At 40.3% G+C, this 12,325-nt stretch overlaps 1 protein-coding gene across 4 annotated transcripts in view; it reads right to left on the bottom strand.

Annotated features, from left to right (window-relative positions):
* LOC132403001 (ADP-ribose glycohydrolase MACROD1-like) overlaps nt 1-12,325 on the bottom strand; it is a 1,163,451-nt gene that overhangs the window by 91,176 nt on the left and 1,059,950 nt on the right. For all 4 annotated transcript variants that reach the window (XM_059986201.1, XM_059986200.1, XM_059986202.1 and 1 more), the window contains one exon: nt 11,151-11,232. In XM_059986201.1, the coding sequence (XP_059842184.1) occupies nt 11,151-11,232 (82 nt within the window). The remainder of the gene's footprint in view (nt 1-11,150; nt 11,233-12,325) is intronic.

Raw genomic sequence — 12,325 nt, forward strand, 5'->3', positions numbered from 1 at the left:
ACACCGAGAGGAAAAAGTTAATCAGTATGGATAAGGCTATCACAGATCCTAACAAAGGGGCACATGAGTAACTGCATATTACACAGTAAAAGATGCACAACTAGCAAAGTTAAAGTGAAAATAACATGATGATGGCTTTTGTCAGGAAAGATGATAAATCTGATAGTGCTAGTGAGGACTGGGAATCGTAAAGCGAGAGTGTTTATCAGTATTGTAATGTTAGCGATGTGGATGAGGATAAGAAAGTATCCATGCTTCTTAGCTTATCGAGTGCTAAAGCATATAGGCTTTTACGCAACTTAGTAACTCCTGACATCCTTGTTTTTGTACTACTCTCTTAATAAGATCCAATGGTACCAAATAATAAAAAAGCATATCAGCAGCTTCAGAACTGATAAAAAGTCAGCACACTAAATATTAACTCGACATCTCTCTCCAAATGCTGCCTGATCTGCTCAGTATTTCCACCAGTCTCTATCTTACTTCAAAGTTCCAGCACTTAGTTTGTTTTCCAGTCATACTAAATTCAGCCTTATCATTAGAAGTTCTGTACTATATTTCAACAGTAATTGGTAAAAGTCTAGTTTCTTCGTGCTCATGTATGCTAATCCTTGCGGAAAATACTGTACTTCTTTTAGGCTTCTTTGACTCGTGTGAGAGAACATTCACTTGTTCCACTTAACGTCAGATACTAATGCATGTGTTCAATATATCTTTTTTTTCTTTATCATTTTCTTAAATTGCCAAGACAAAATTGTGAGCTGTTCTGAGAAGCTACTGCCTCCCATATGCCATGACACACAAATATTTGTCTTGTGATGGAAAAAATTTCCAAGTCTGCACAAGTTTTAATGAGGATGAGAAAGTGGCTGATTTCCTTTTCACAAAACTCAATACTTTGTGTTGGCTGCCCACACTTTCAATAGTATTTTCACTGATTCTGATACACATTGCTAGCAACAACTGGTCAGCTACTCTTTGACACCATCCAAATCTGGCCAGCAGACAAAATTATATGCAATTGGCTTTGTTGCCACAGTTCCAGTGTAATTCATATATGATTCTTCAAACACTCCTTCTTAGGCAATCATTTGAACTTAAAGATAACTTGCTTCTACTGTGTGTCATTTCTGTGGTGGCTTTGTGTCATATTATCTTCCCACTGTCATTGCTGAGCTCCTGCATATTTCCAAAGAGACCTGAGATCTCAGCAGTACTGTGGATGCTCCCATTCCCTCTTGATCAGTCAAATTCCAGGAACTCCAATGGATCCCTAAGGATTTTGTGGTTCTTCAAAGAAGCTTTGAAAATAACCTTAACAAATTTCCATGTCCTATTGAAATTGCAGATACTAGCACAGAGTGGCTTCATTGTAAACATTCTGATCATATGAAAACTAATTCAATCAAAAGCAAATTGACCTTAATTCTCCATCTTTACAATTCTTTGATTCTGGCCAATCTCAAAAATCATCTTCAAAGCCCAAATGGAAATTCCATAGTTACTTGTTTGTTCTGCAATTTCAGAAACTAGACTTGATATATAGATGTTTGGATGGAAGAACAGAAACATTAAATATTAACTCTTTTTCTTTCATTGTAGATCTACTGAGAATTTGCAGCATCTTCTGTTTCTAGATCAGATTTACAGCATCTGCAAATTTTATTTATTTCCTAACTATGATTTACAAGAATTTTCGCCAGGACTCGAGGGCCTGTCATACTGGGCAGACTAAAACTTTATTCTTTAGAGTGTGGGAGGCATACAAAATAGAGAGAGTACAGAGGAGATTTACTAGAATGTTACCCAAGTTACAGGGAAAGGCTAAACAAGTTAGATCTTTATTCTTTGGAGCGTAGAAGGTTGAGGGGGGACTTTGATAGAGGTATTTAAAATTATGAGGGGGATAGATTGAGTTGACGTGGATAGGCTTTTTCCATTGAGAGTAGGGGAGATTCAAACAAGAGGACATGAGTTGAGAGTTAGAGGGCAAAAGTTTAAGGGTAACATGAGGGGGAATTTCTTTACTCAGAGAGTGGTAGCTGTGTGGAATGAGCTTCCAGTAGAAGTGGTAGAGGCAGGTTCGGTATTGTCATTTAAAGTAAAATTGGATAGGTATATGGACTGGAAGGGAATGGAGGGTTTTGGGCTGAGTGTGGGCCAGTGGGACTAGGTGAGTGTAAGCGTCGGCATGGACTAGAAGGGCCAAGATGTCCTGTTTCCGTGCTGTAATGGTTATATGGTTATATAGGCTGAGGGGTAACCTGAAAGAAATGTAAAAGGACACTTACACACTTCTAATGGAGTACTTCCATATCCCGACAGTAATTGGTAAAAGCGTGCTTCATGCTCATGCATGCTAATCCTTGCAGAACATGCTGTACTTCTTTGAGGCTTCTTTGAAGAGAGACTGAATAAACTTGGATTGTTTTCTCCAGAGCGTTGGAGACTGAGGGGTAATCTAATAGAGGTTTATAAGTTTATGAGAGGCATAGAGTGAGTGGACAGAGAGCATCTGCTTCCTCGGGTTTATGAAGACATGCATTGAAGGTGAGAGGGGGATGTGAGGGGTAAGCTTTTTACTCAGAGAGTGGCAGATGCCTGGAATGGTGGTAGAGGCTCTTAAGAGAGGTTTGGGTATGCAGATGACGTAAGAGAGGTGCAGGGATATGGACGTGGTATTGGTAGGAGGGATTAGTGTTTGGGAGTTTTTAATTTGCTTTTTAACTGGTTCGGCACAACACTGGGCCAAATGGCCTGTTTCTGTGCTGAACTCCTTGACATACAGAATCATAAACAGAAAAAAGGAATCAAAAACAAGGCCATAGCTTTAAGGTGAGAGGGAAAAGATTTAAAAGAGATCTGAAAGATAATTTTTTTCATGCAGTGGGTAGCGTGTTTATGAAATGAGCTGCCAGAGTAATTGGTTGAGGAAGGTACAATAACAGCATTTAAAAGACAATTGGACGTATAAAGGTTAGAGGGATATGAATCAAATGCAGGCAAATGGAACTAGCTTAGATGGGCATCGTACTTAGCATGTTGCTAATTGGGTTGAAGGGCATGTTTCCATGCTGTTCCTTGATGATTGGTAGATCTACATTTTAACATCACGAGAATCCACACATCCTTACTTAGTTTTCATGGTCTCACCAGAATATGTCTTCAAACCCAGTGTGTATTTTATTGATGGCTTTTTACTGAGCTTCTTAATGAACCTCTCCCTGCCCAATATCAAGCAGTCAGCAGCTGTAAGCTTGTTCACATCGATATTCAGGTCATCAATTTCACCCTAATTTTAAATTTGTTGCATTTTCCATTCCTGCTGTTCGCAGCATATTTGCTGTTTAAGCTTTCCTCTTCACTCTGCCCATCAGCTTTAATAACAAGCAAGCCTCTGCTTTGTGACTTACTGCTATTGGTTTTGTTCTTGCATCATGATCCCTTCAGGCTGATGTTCAGGCAAAGAGCCACAAAATATTGAAGCACTTATTTAAGACTGAGGAGAGTAGGAACTTATTGCTGCAGAGAATGGTGATTCTCTAGAATTCTTCACTACAGAGGGCTGAGAGGTTACATCACTGGAGGCATTTAAAGAGGAAGTAGCAAATTTTTGGAAGATCGGTGAATTGAGGTTGGCACAGAAGAGCATACGAGGTCTGAGGTAGATCAGCCATGATCATATTGAATGACGGGGTCAGGACTGAGGAGGCAAGTAACCTGCTTATGGTCCTTCATCTCATTCTTCAATACTGAGGCTACATGCCCTTCCTTTTGTAGTTGAAACAGCTACTGTTTAAAACTGGTACACTAGCCAAAATACTTTGGCATATTTTGCAGACACCTTCATTGATGTGATGATCTTACAGGCAGGGTCAAAAGTTAAAGCTTGTATGTTTAATGATTTAGATTGAATTTGCTCATCTGTTAAATTACTACACATGTCAGGAAGGTGCCAAATTTACAGACCTTACATAGATTCTACAATACAAATAAATAATAATTACTGGCCTCTCCTGATCTTTGGTTTCTGGTTTCAGATTTGTTGCTTTCTACAATCTCCAAGGGCGCTGGCTTAAAGTGATTCTGTGTGCCCTCTATCACCTTATTGAACGCAGCATACTTGGATTTTCAGAAGGCCTTTGACAAGGTGCCACACATGAGGCTGCTTAACTAGCTGTGAGCCCATGGCATTAAAGGGAAGATTCTAGCATGGATGAAGCAATGGCTGATTAGCAGGAGGCAAAGAGTGGGAATAAAGGGAGCCTTTTCAGGCTGACTGCTGGTGACTAGTGGTGTTCCACAGGGGTCTGTGTTGGCACCAATTCTTCTTACATTATATATTAATGATTTGGTTGATGGAATTGATGGCTTTTTTGCAAAGTTTGCAGACGATATGAAAATAGGAGGGAGGGGTATGTAGGTGTGAGGAAGTAGAGAGGCTACAGAAGACAAATAATGACAGATGGAATACACTGTCAAGAAATGAATGCTCATGCACTTTAGTAAAAGGAGAAAAACGGATGACTATTTTCTAAATGAGAGAAAATACAAAATAGTGAGATGTAAAGGGACTTGAGAGTCCCTAAAGGTTGATTTGCAGGTTGAGTCTGTGGTGAGGAAGGCAAATGCGATGTTAGCGTTTATTTCAAGAAGACTAGAATATAAAAGCAAGGATGTAATGTTGAGGCTTCATAAAGCTTGGTGGGGCCTCACTTGGAGTATTGTGAGCAGTTTTGGGTCCTTATTTCAGAAAGCATGTGCTGAAACTGGAGACGGTTCCAGGATTGAATGGCTTGTCATATGGACCTGTATTCACTAGAGTTCAGAAGAATGAGGGTTGACCTCATTGAAAGCTATCATATAGTGAAGAGTGGATATGGAGAGGATGTTTGCTATGGTGGAAGAGTCTAGTACCAGAGCGCACAGCCTTAGAATAGAGGGGCATCCTTTTACAACAGAGTTGAGGAACTTCTTTAGCCAGAGTGTGGTAATCTGTGGAATTCTCTGCCACAGGCAGCTGAGGGGGCCAAGACTTTATGTATATTTAAGGCAGAGGTTGACAGATTCTTGATTGGTCAGGGCATGAAGGGATACGGGGAGAAGGCAGGAGACTGGGGGAGAGAGGGAAATTGGATCAGCATGATGAAGTGGCAGAGCAAACTCTATGAGCCAAATGGTGTAATTCTGCTCTTATATGCTATGGTCGCATAGTCTATTGTCTTCGGACTTACACCAGGAGATCGGCTAAAGTGGTATGCACAGTGTATCTGTTCACTGTGTATGATTGCTTTTTCACATTAATGTGATTTATTTTTGAACAGCCATACAACTTTAAAGTTAACAGCTGATTTTCAGGAGAAATGATGCTATGTCTATTCTAGGTAAGAACTGCAGGCTTCACAAACTAAAATTAAGTTTCTGGTATGACTCAATTGCTTCTGAATTACTCCTGCATTACCTGTTAAACTCAATGATCAGTTGATCAGCATATTTAATACTTTATTTCTCCTGTGCGCAGACAAAACTCAACTTCCATTTCTTCAAGTCTGCACATTGAGGTTTCTGGGCTATTAATTAATTTTCAGATTTGCCCCATCACCTTGAGTGTATTGTCACTTAATACATTTGATGATTTTGTAACCTTGGGCAACAGTAATTCTTTCCCTTGCTGTCCTTGTCACCCAAGTAGTTTATGTTCCTAATCACTTATGCAGAGTTATATGTGAAAATATGAAAACCCCTGGAAGATGCATCTAATTTTATTTGAGGTTTGGGGCAGCATGGTAGCGCAGTGTTGAGCTCAGCACGGAGCCAGTGAACCAGGTTCAACTCTGCCACTGCCCCTAAGAAGTTTGCACGTTCTCCTGCGTTTCCTCCTGGTGCTCCGCTTTCCTCCCACATTCCAAAGACACAGGTTAGTAGGGTAATTGGTAATATGTGTGTTATTAGGCAGCGTGGGCTGGACTGCCTACTACTATGCTGTAAGACTCTCAAAAACAAGGTTGGTCAGTTTCTACATGTACACAACATTAGACACCTGAGCAAATACATGTTATGACATCACACTCATTGACGTGAACAACTGTTGGAACAAGGATTAATGATGTCACTATGGCACAACAAGTAGAGCTGGCAATCAGGGTTCGATCCTGACCTTGGTAAGGCCTATGTGGTATGTGCATGGAAATGAGTAAGAACTGCATGGAGAACTAACTGAGATTTCATGGGTAAAATTGTCTCCACCTATATCGCAATAAATGTAAGGACATTTAGATTTTTCAGTGGCAGCACAAAACAGACATTCTCAAATTTGTAAACTCAGCTTATGTTCAGGAAAATATTGGACCCTAAGGAATGGACCTTAAACATTGTTTAACAATAATGACTGGGATAGCTAGAAGGTATAATTTTCTGAATGGGTAACAAGAGCAGGAATAATAATCTACCTCATCCACCAAACCCCTCTGCAATTCGTTGGTTGTAACTTCTCCAACCTTGATCCATCAGTCACACCAAGCTGCAAGCTATTGTGTTCATGCCAAAAGCTGGGCATTGATTAACTTTCCTTCCTTCCATCTGTGGTAAGCTACCACCAACTGGCCAATAATCTCACAACTGCACCTAAATCCTATTCCTCCTTGCATACCAACCACTGGTGCCATCATCACTGCCCCGACCTACCTCTCCCACTCTTCATCCTCCTGAGGCAGCAACTAGTGCAAGAGGGGTTCAGTCACCAGTTGTTCTGAGCTTTGCCATTTCATGTGATCAGCTTCCATTGGAAATGTCTGAAGACTGAATGTGGAGTCACCTTGGCCTTCAGCATTGTTGGGAAACAATATACACTGTGTCACCCTCGCTGCCATTCCCCCTCAAACACCTCTCCACCAAAGATGATCCCAATTCGTAGTCAAATATAAATATTCGACTTACTGATAACTGCAAAAGACTTGTTTATAAGGATTAGGTGGCACTAACTGATTATGTTAAGCTAAAATATACAAAGTAAAATTAATATTCTACTTCAACAATTGTGTGACACCAGGAGGAACACCTTTTTTCTGTTACAAAGGTACTTGATTTTTTTTCCTCTGTCGAGGTTCTGGAATGAGTATGCTCCATACATTCCAATAGCAAGTATAAACTCTGAAAAATGATTATGATCTAGTTATTGGTCTGGTCGTAGGATGTTTATTACGACGGGCAGTACATGTAAAATTAGAAACATATGGGAGCAGTTAAAAGAATGATGATATTTTGTGTAGCTGAAGTTGACTCCAGTTAATTTAAGTCATAACTTAAAAGACACAACATCCCAAATGTCAGGGTCTAGAGGTGAACACCATAGATTTGCTGATTTTGTTTAGGTGCTGGCTTAAATGGTAGACAATTTAGTAGACATAAGTTTAAATCCCAGCGTGGTAGCTGTGGAATTCAAATTCAATCAATAATTGAAAACTTAAAAACAGAACAGCTTGTGATGACGAATGAGACACTAGTTATAAAAACTCATTTAGTTCAGCAAAATCCTTTATGGTAAGGAAATATTCCATCCTTACTCAGTAAAGCCTTTTCTGGACCCAACAATGTAAATTATTCTTAATTACCATCCAAAGTTGGCCTAAGAAAGCTAATCATCTTGGGGTAAATATGGATGGGTAATAAATGCTGACATTGCTAGTAATGTCCAGATCCAAACTACAAATATTTTTTAAGACCATAAGACCTTATGATATATGTGCAGAATTAGGTCATTTGGCCTATCAAATCTGCTCCATTACTTCATCGTGGTTGATCCAATATTCCTCTCAGACCCAATCTCCAGCCTTCTCCTCATATCCCTTTGTGTCCTGACCAATCAAGAATCTATCAACCTCTGCCTTGAATATACATAAAAATTCCACAACTGCCTGTGGCAAAGAATTCCACAGATTCATCACTCTCTGGCTAATGAAATTCCTCCTCATCTCCATTCAAAAGGGATGGCCCTCTATTCTGAGGCTGTGCCCCCTGGTCTTAGACTCTCCCACTACAGGAAACATCCTCTCCACATCCACTCTATCAAGACCTTTCACCATTTGATAGATTTCAATGAGGTTACCCCTCATTCTTCCGAATTCTAGTGAATACAGGCCCTGAGCCATCAAATACTCTTCATATGACAAGCCATTCAATCCTGGAATCATTTTTGTGAACCTTCTTTGAACCCTGTAAAGATTTAGCACATCCTTTCTTAGATCAGGGGCCCAAAACTGTTCACAATACTCCAAGCGAATCATCACCAGTGGTTTAAAAAGTCTCAACATGACATCCTTACTTTTATATTCTACTCCTCCTGAAATGAATGCTAATATTGGATTTGTCTTCTTCACCACAGACTCAACCTGCAAGTTAACCTTTAGGGAATCCTGCACAAGGACTCCTTGGTCACTCTATACCTCAGGCTTTTGCATTTCCTCTCCATTTAGAAAATAATCATCCTATTTTTCCCTTTTATCGAAGTGCATGACCATACACTTCCTGACATAGTATTCCTTCTGCCACTTCTTTCCCCATTCTCCTAATCTGTCTAAGTCCATCTGTAGCCTCTCTTCTTCATCAAAATTACCTGCTCCTCCATCTATCTTTATATTGTCTGCAAATTTTGCGACAAGGCAATCAATTCCATCATCCAAATCACTGACATATAACGTAAGAAGAATTGGTCCCAGCACAGATCCCTGTGGAATACCACTAGTTACCGGCAGCCAGCCAGAATAGGCTTCCTTTATTCCCGGTCTTTGCCTCCTGCCAATCAGCCACTGCTTTATCCATGCTAGAATCTTCCCTGTAATACCAGGGGCTCATAGCTTGCTAAGCAGCATCATATTTGGCAAAGGCCTTCTGAAAAACCAAGTACACAACATCAACAGATTCTCCTTTGTCTATCCTGTTTGTTATTTCTTCAAAGAATTCCAACAGATTTGTCAGGCAAGATTTTCCCTAGAGGAAACCGTGCTGACCATGGCCTATTTTCTCATCTGTCTCCAAGTACCCTGAGATCACATCCTTAATAATCGACTTCCACATATTCCCAACCACTGAGGTCAGACAAACTAGCCTCTACTGTAGTTTCACTTAGTCTGCCTCTTTCCCCTCTTGAAAAACGGAGTGACTTTTGCAATTTTTCAGTCTTACCGAACCATTCCTAAATCTAGTGATTCTTGAAAATTATTATTAATGCCTCCACAACCTCTTCAGCCACTTCTTTCAGAACTCTGTAGTGTATACCATGTGGTTCAGTTTACTTCTCCTCCTTCAAATCTTTCAGTTTCCCCAAGAAACTTCCCTCTAGTTATGTCAACTTCACACACTTGATGCCCCTGACACCTGGAACTTTCATCATACTTCTAGTATCTTCCACAGTGAAGACTGCTGCAAAATATTTATTCAGTTTATCAGCTATTTTGTTGTCCCCATTACTACCTCTCCAGTGTTGTTTTCTAGCAGTCTGATATTGACTCTTGCCTCTCTTTTACACTTCACGTATCCTCTTTAATACTGTTGGTGAGCTTACTTTCATATTCCGTTTTTCAAGAGGGGAGAGAGGCAGACAAAGTGAAACTACAGTAGAGGCTAGTTTGTCTGACCTCAGTGGCTGGGAATATGTGGAAGTTAATTATTAAGTTCTAGCCTCACTATCAAGTGGCACAGGTAGCCATTCTGATATTACAACCCTGGAGGTCCTGCCCTTTAACTTCGGACCTAACTCCATGAACTCCCTATGCTGACCCTCATCACTTGTCCCACCCATGTCATTGGTACCTACATGGACCATGACATCTGGTTGTTCAACCTCCGACTTAACATTGCTGAGGACTCAGTCTGAGATATCCCAGACCCTGGCACCCAGGAGTCAACATACCATTCAGGAATCTCTTTCTCACCGACAGAACCTCCTTTCTATTCCCCTAACTAATGAATCAACTATCACCACAGCATGCCTCTCCTCCCCACTTCCCATTTGAGTCACAGAGGCAGTGCCAGAAGCCCAACCTCTGCTAGGTCATTCTCTGCCCCCTGACAGTATCCAAAATGATATACCTGTGGTTGAGGGGATGGCCTCAGGAGTGTTCTGCATTGTTTCCTTAACCCCTTTCTCCTTCCTGACTGTCACCCAGTTTCCTGTGTCTTGCACCAAGGGTGTAACTACCTCCCTATATGTCCTATCTCTCACTCCTCCAGTCTCCCGGATGATCTGGAGTTCATCGAGTTCCAGCTCCCACTGCTTAATGCAGTTGGTAGAAGCTACAGCTGGATGAACTTCTCACAGCAGTAGTCAGGGTTACTGGAGGTTTCTCTGCCTTCCAACATCCCACGAGAGGAGCATTTCACTATCCTGCCCGGTATCTCTACTGTCGTAGCTGAGCAGATATAAGGAAGAGAAGAAAAAAAATTGAGCTTTTCTTTCATTCATTCTGAGTGAAGCTCTCTTCTCAGAAGACTCAAAGATCTAAAGCCTTAAAATCACCACTCTGAATTGTCCACTCAGATGACGGCCACTGCAACGACAGCAGCAGTGCTTGCCTGTCTTTCTCTAATTAATCCCAAATGCCGATTGGTTGCTGGTCAAAGCCCTATTACGCTGCTGTGGCCTGCTCCTGCCTTTTATCCTCGGGCAGTGGCACTGATTGAAGATACCCTCCTCTCCAAACCTCTGGTGTCAGGATTGGCCACTGGTCAAAGCTCTATTTGACTGTTGCATTGCACCATGGAGATTTCAAGTGATAATAACATGCAGTATTCTCAACAACATGAACTGAAGGTAGATGGACAGATTTCAAACCAAGACAAAAAATGCTGGAAAGACTCAACAAATAATGCAGTAGTCATTGAAAGAGAAGCAGAGCAAAAATTTCAGGTCAAGGACCCTTTATCGTAACAGACTTTAAATACTAATTTCATCCCAGGTGTGAATTATAGGTCATTTACCTTAAATGTTAACTTGAGTTTCTCTCTCTTTATGGCTTGACCTGCTGAGTGTTTCAAGTACTTCCCCTTCGTGTATCATATTTCCAGCTCCTTCAGTACTTAACTTAAATGCACACATTTGTACACCCCAAAAAATCAGCTGTTTTTATGAAGTTAGATTTGTTTCAATAACATACCTATTGGAAAATGGTGAAGCAGTTTCTCCTTGTAGATCTTGTGATCACTTTCCAAGAAAACACAGAAGATAATACGATCCACCTGGAAGTAAAAATAATCAGTTGAACATAATTTTCCAGAGGAATTGGATAAATACTCGAGGCAGAAATTTTTAATGACATGGAGAAAGAGCAAGAGAGTAGAGCTAATTGAACAGTTTGTTCCAAGAGTCAGAATGGATGTGATTAGCTGGATATTATCATTTTCAGCTTCATCGATCTATGGTTCTAACACCAGAAAAGGGATGCAATTTGCACATGTCACACAAATATTAGTTGCAGGATTTGTTCCTAATTGCAAATTATACAACCATTAAAAAAACATATCAAATTGAAAGCGCACATTTTAGGAAACTTATCATATATTCAGGTAGGCATTGAAAAAGCATCCTGTAAAATTGATTACAGTCATCAATTTTAGGCAAACAGAAATGATACAGCATGTCAGTGAAATGTTAACTCACTGTCACTAGATACACACAAAATGTAATTGCTTATTTGGGAGCACAGCAAGAAAGAACAGTCTCCAGATGTTGCAGTGTTTGATTGTTGCTGAGTATCAGAAACAGGAACAGTTGCAGGCCATTTGGCCCTTTGAGTCTATTCTGCCATCAATTAGAACACAGCTGATCTTTCATTTTAGCACCTTCTCTTGCAATTTCATATTCCTTAATTCCATAGGTATCAAAAATCTATCAGTCTTAGCCTCAAGAAACAATGACTGAGCAAGCACATTCACTGGGTAGAGAATTCAGAATACTGATGAACTAATCAAGTGAAAGAACTTGAAGCTGGCATCAAATGCTGATATATAATCTATCCCCCTTTTTTCCCTAGCAGCACATACATTGGCAGTCACTTACTAATGTAGCGGTTAACATGAAATGCGAATAATGAGAAAAATGGAATTCAGGATCAACAACTTTACTTAAAACTGTGCCTTGCTTGTGGAATTTCCCACTAAGTTGGGGTGCTTAAGGGAAAAAAAAACAAAGTTCATATTCAAATGAAAGCAAGCTAAACAAATGGATGGGGTTTGAGTGGATGGGAGAGGCTTGTAATGTGAGCAAAGGCCAGTTTTTATGCTGCATGCACCATGTAAATCTGAAAATGATGAGCAGCAGCATCTCATTCCA

Source organism: Hypanus sabinus, chromosome 12 (genome assembly GCF_030144855.1).
Source record: "Hypanus sabinus isolate sHypSab1 chromosome 12, sHypSab1.hap1, whole genome shotgun sequence".
Taxonomy (NCBI): domain Eukaryota; kingdom Metazoa; phylum Chordata; class Chondrichthyes; order Myliobatiformes; family Dasyatidae; genus Hypanus; species Hypanus sabinus.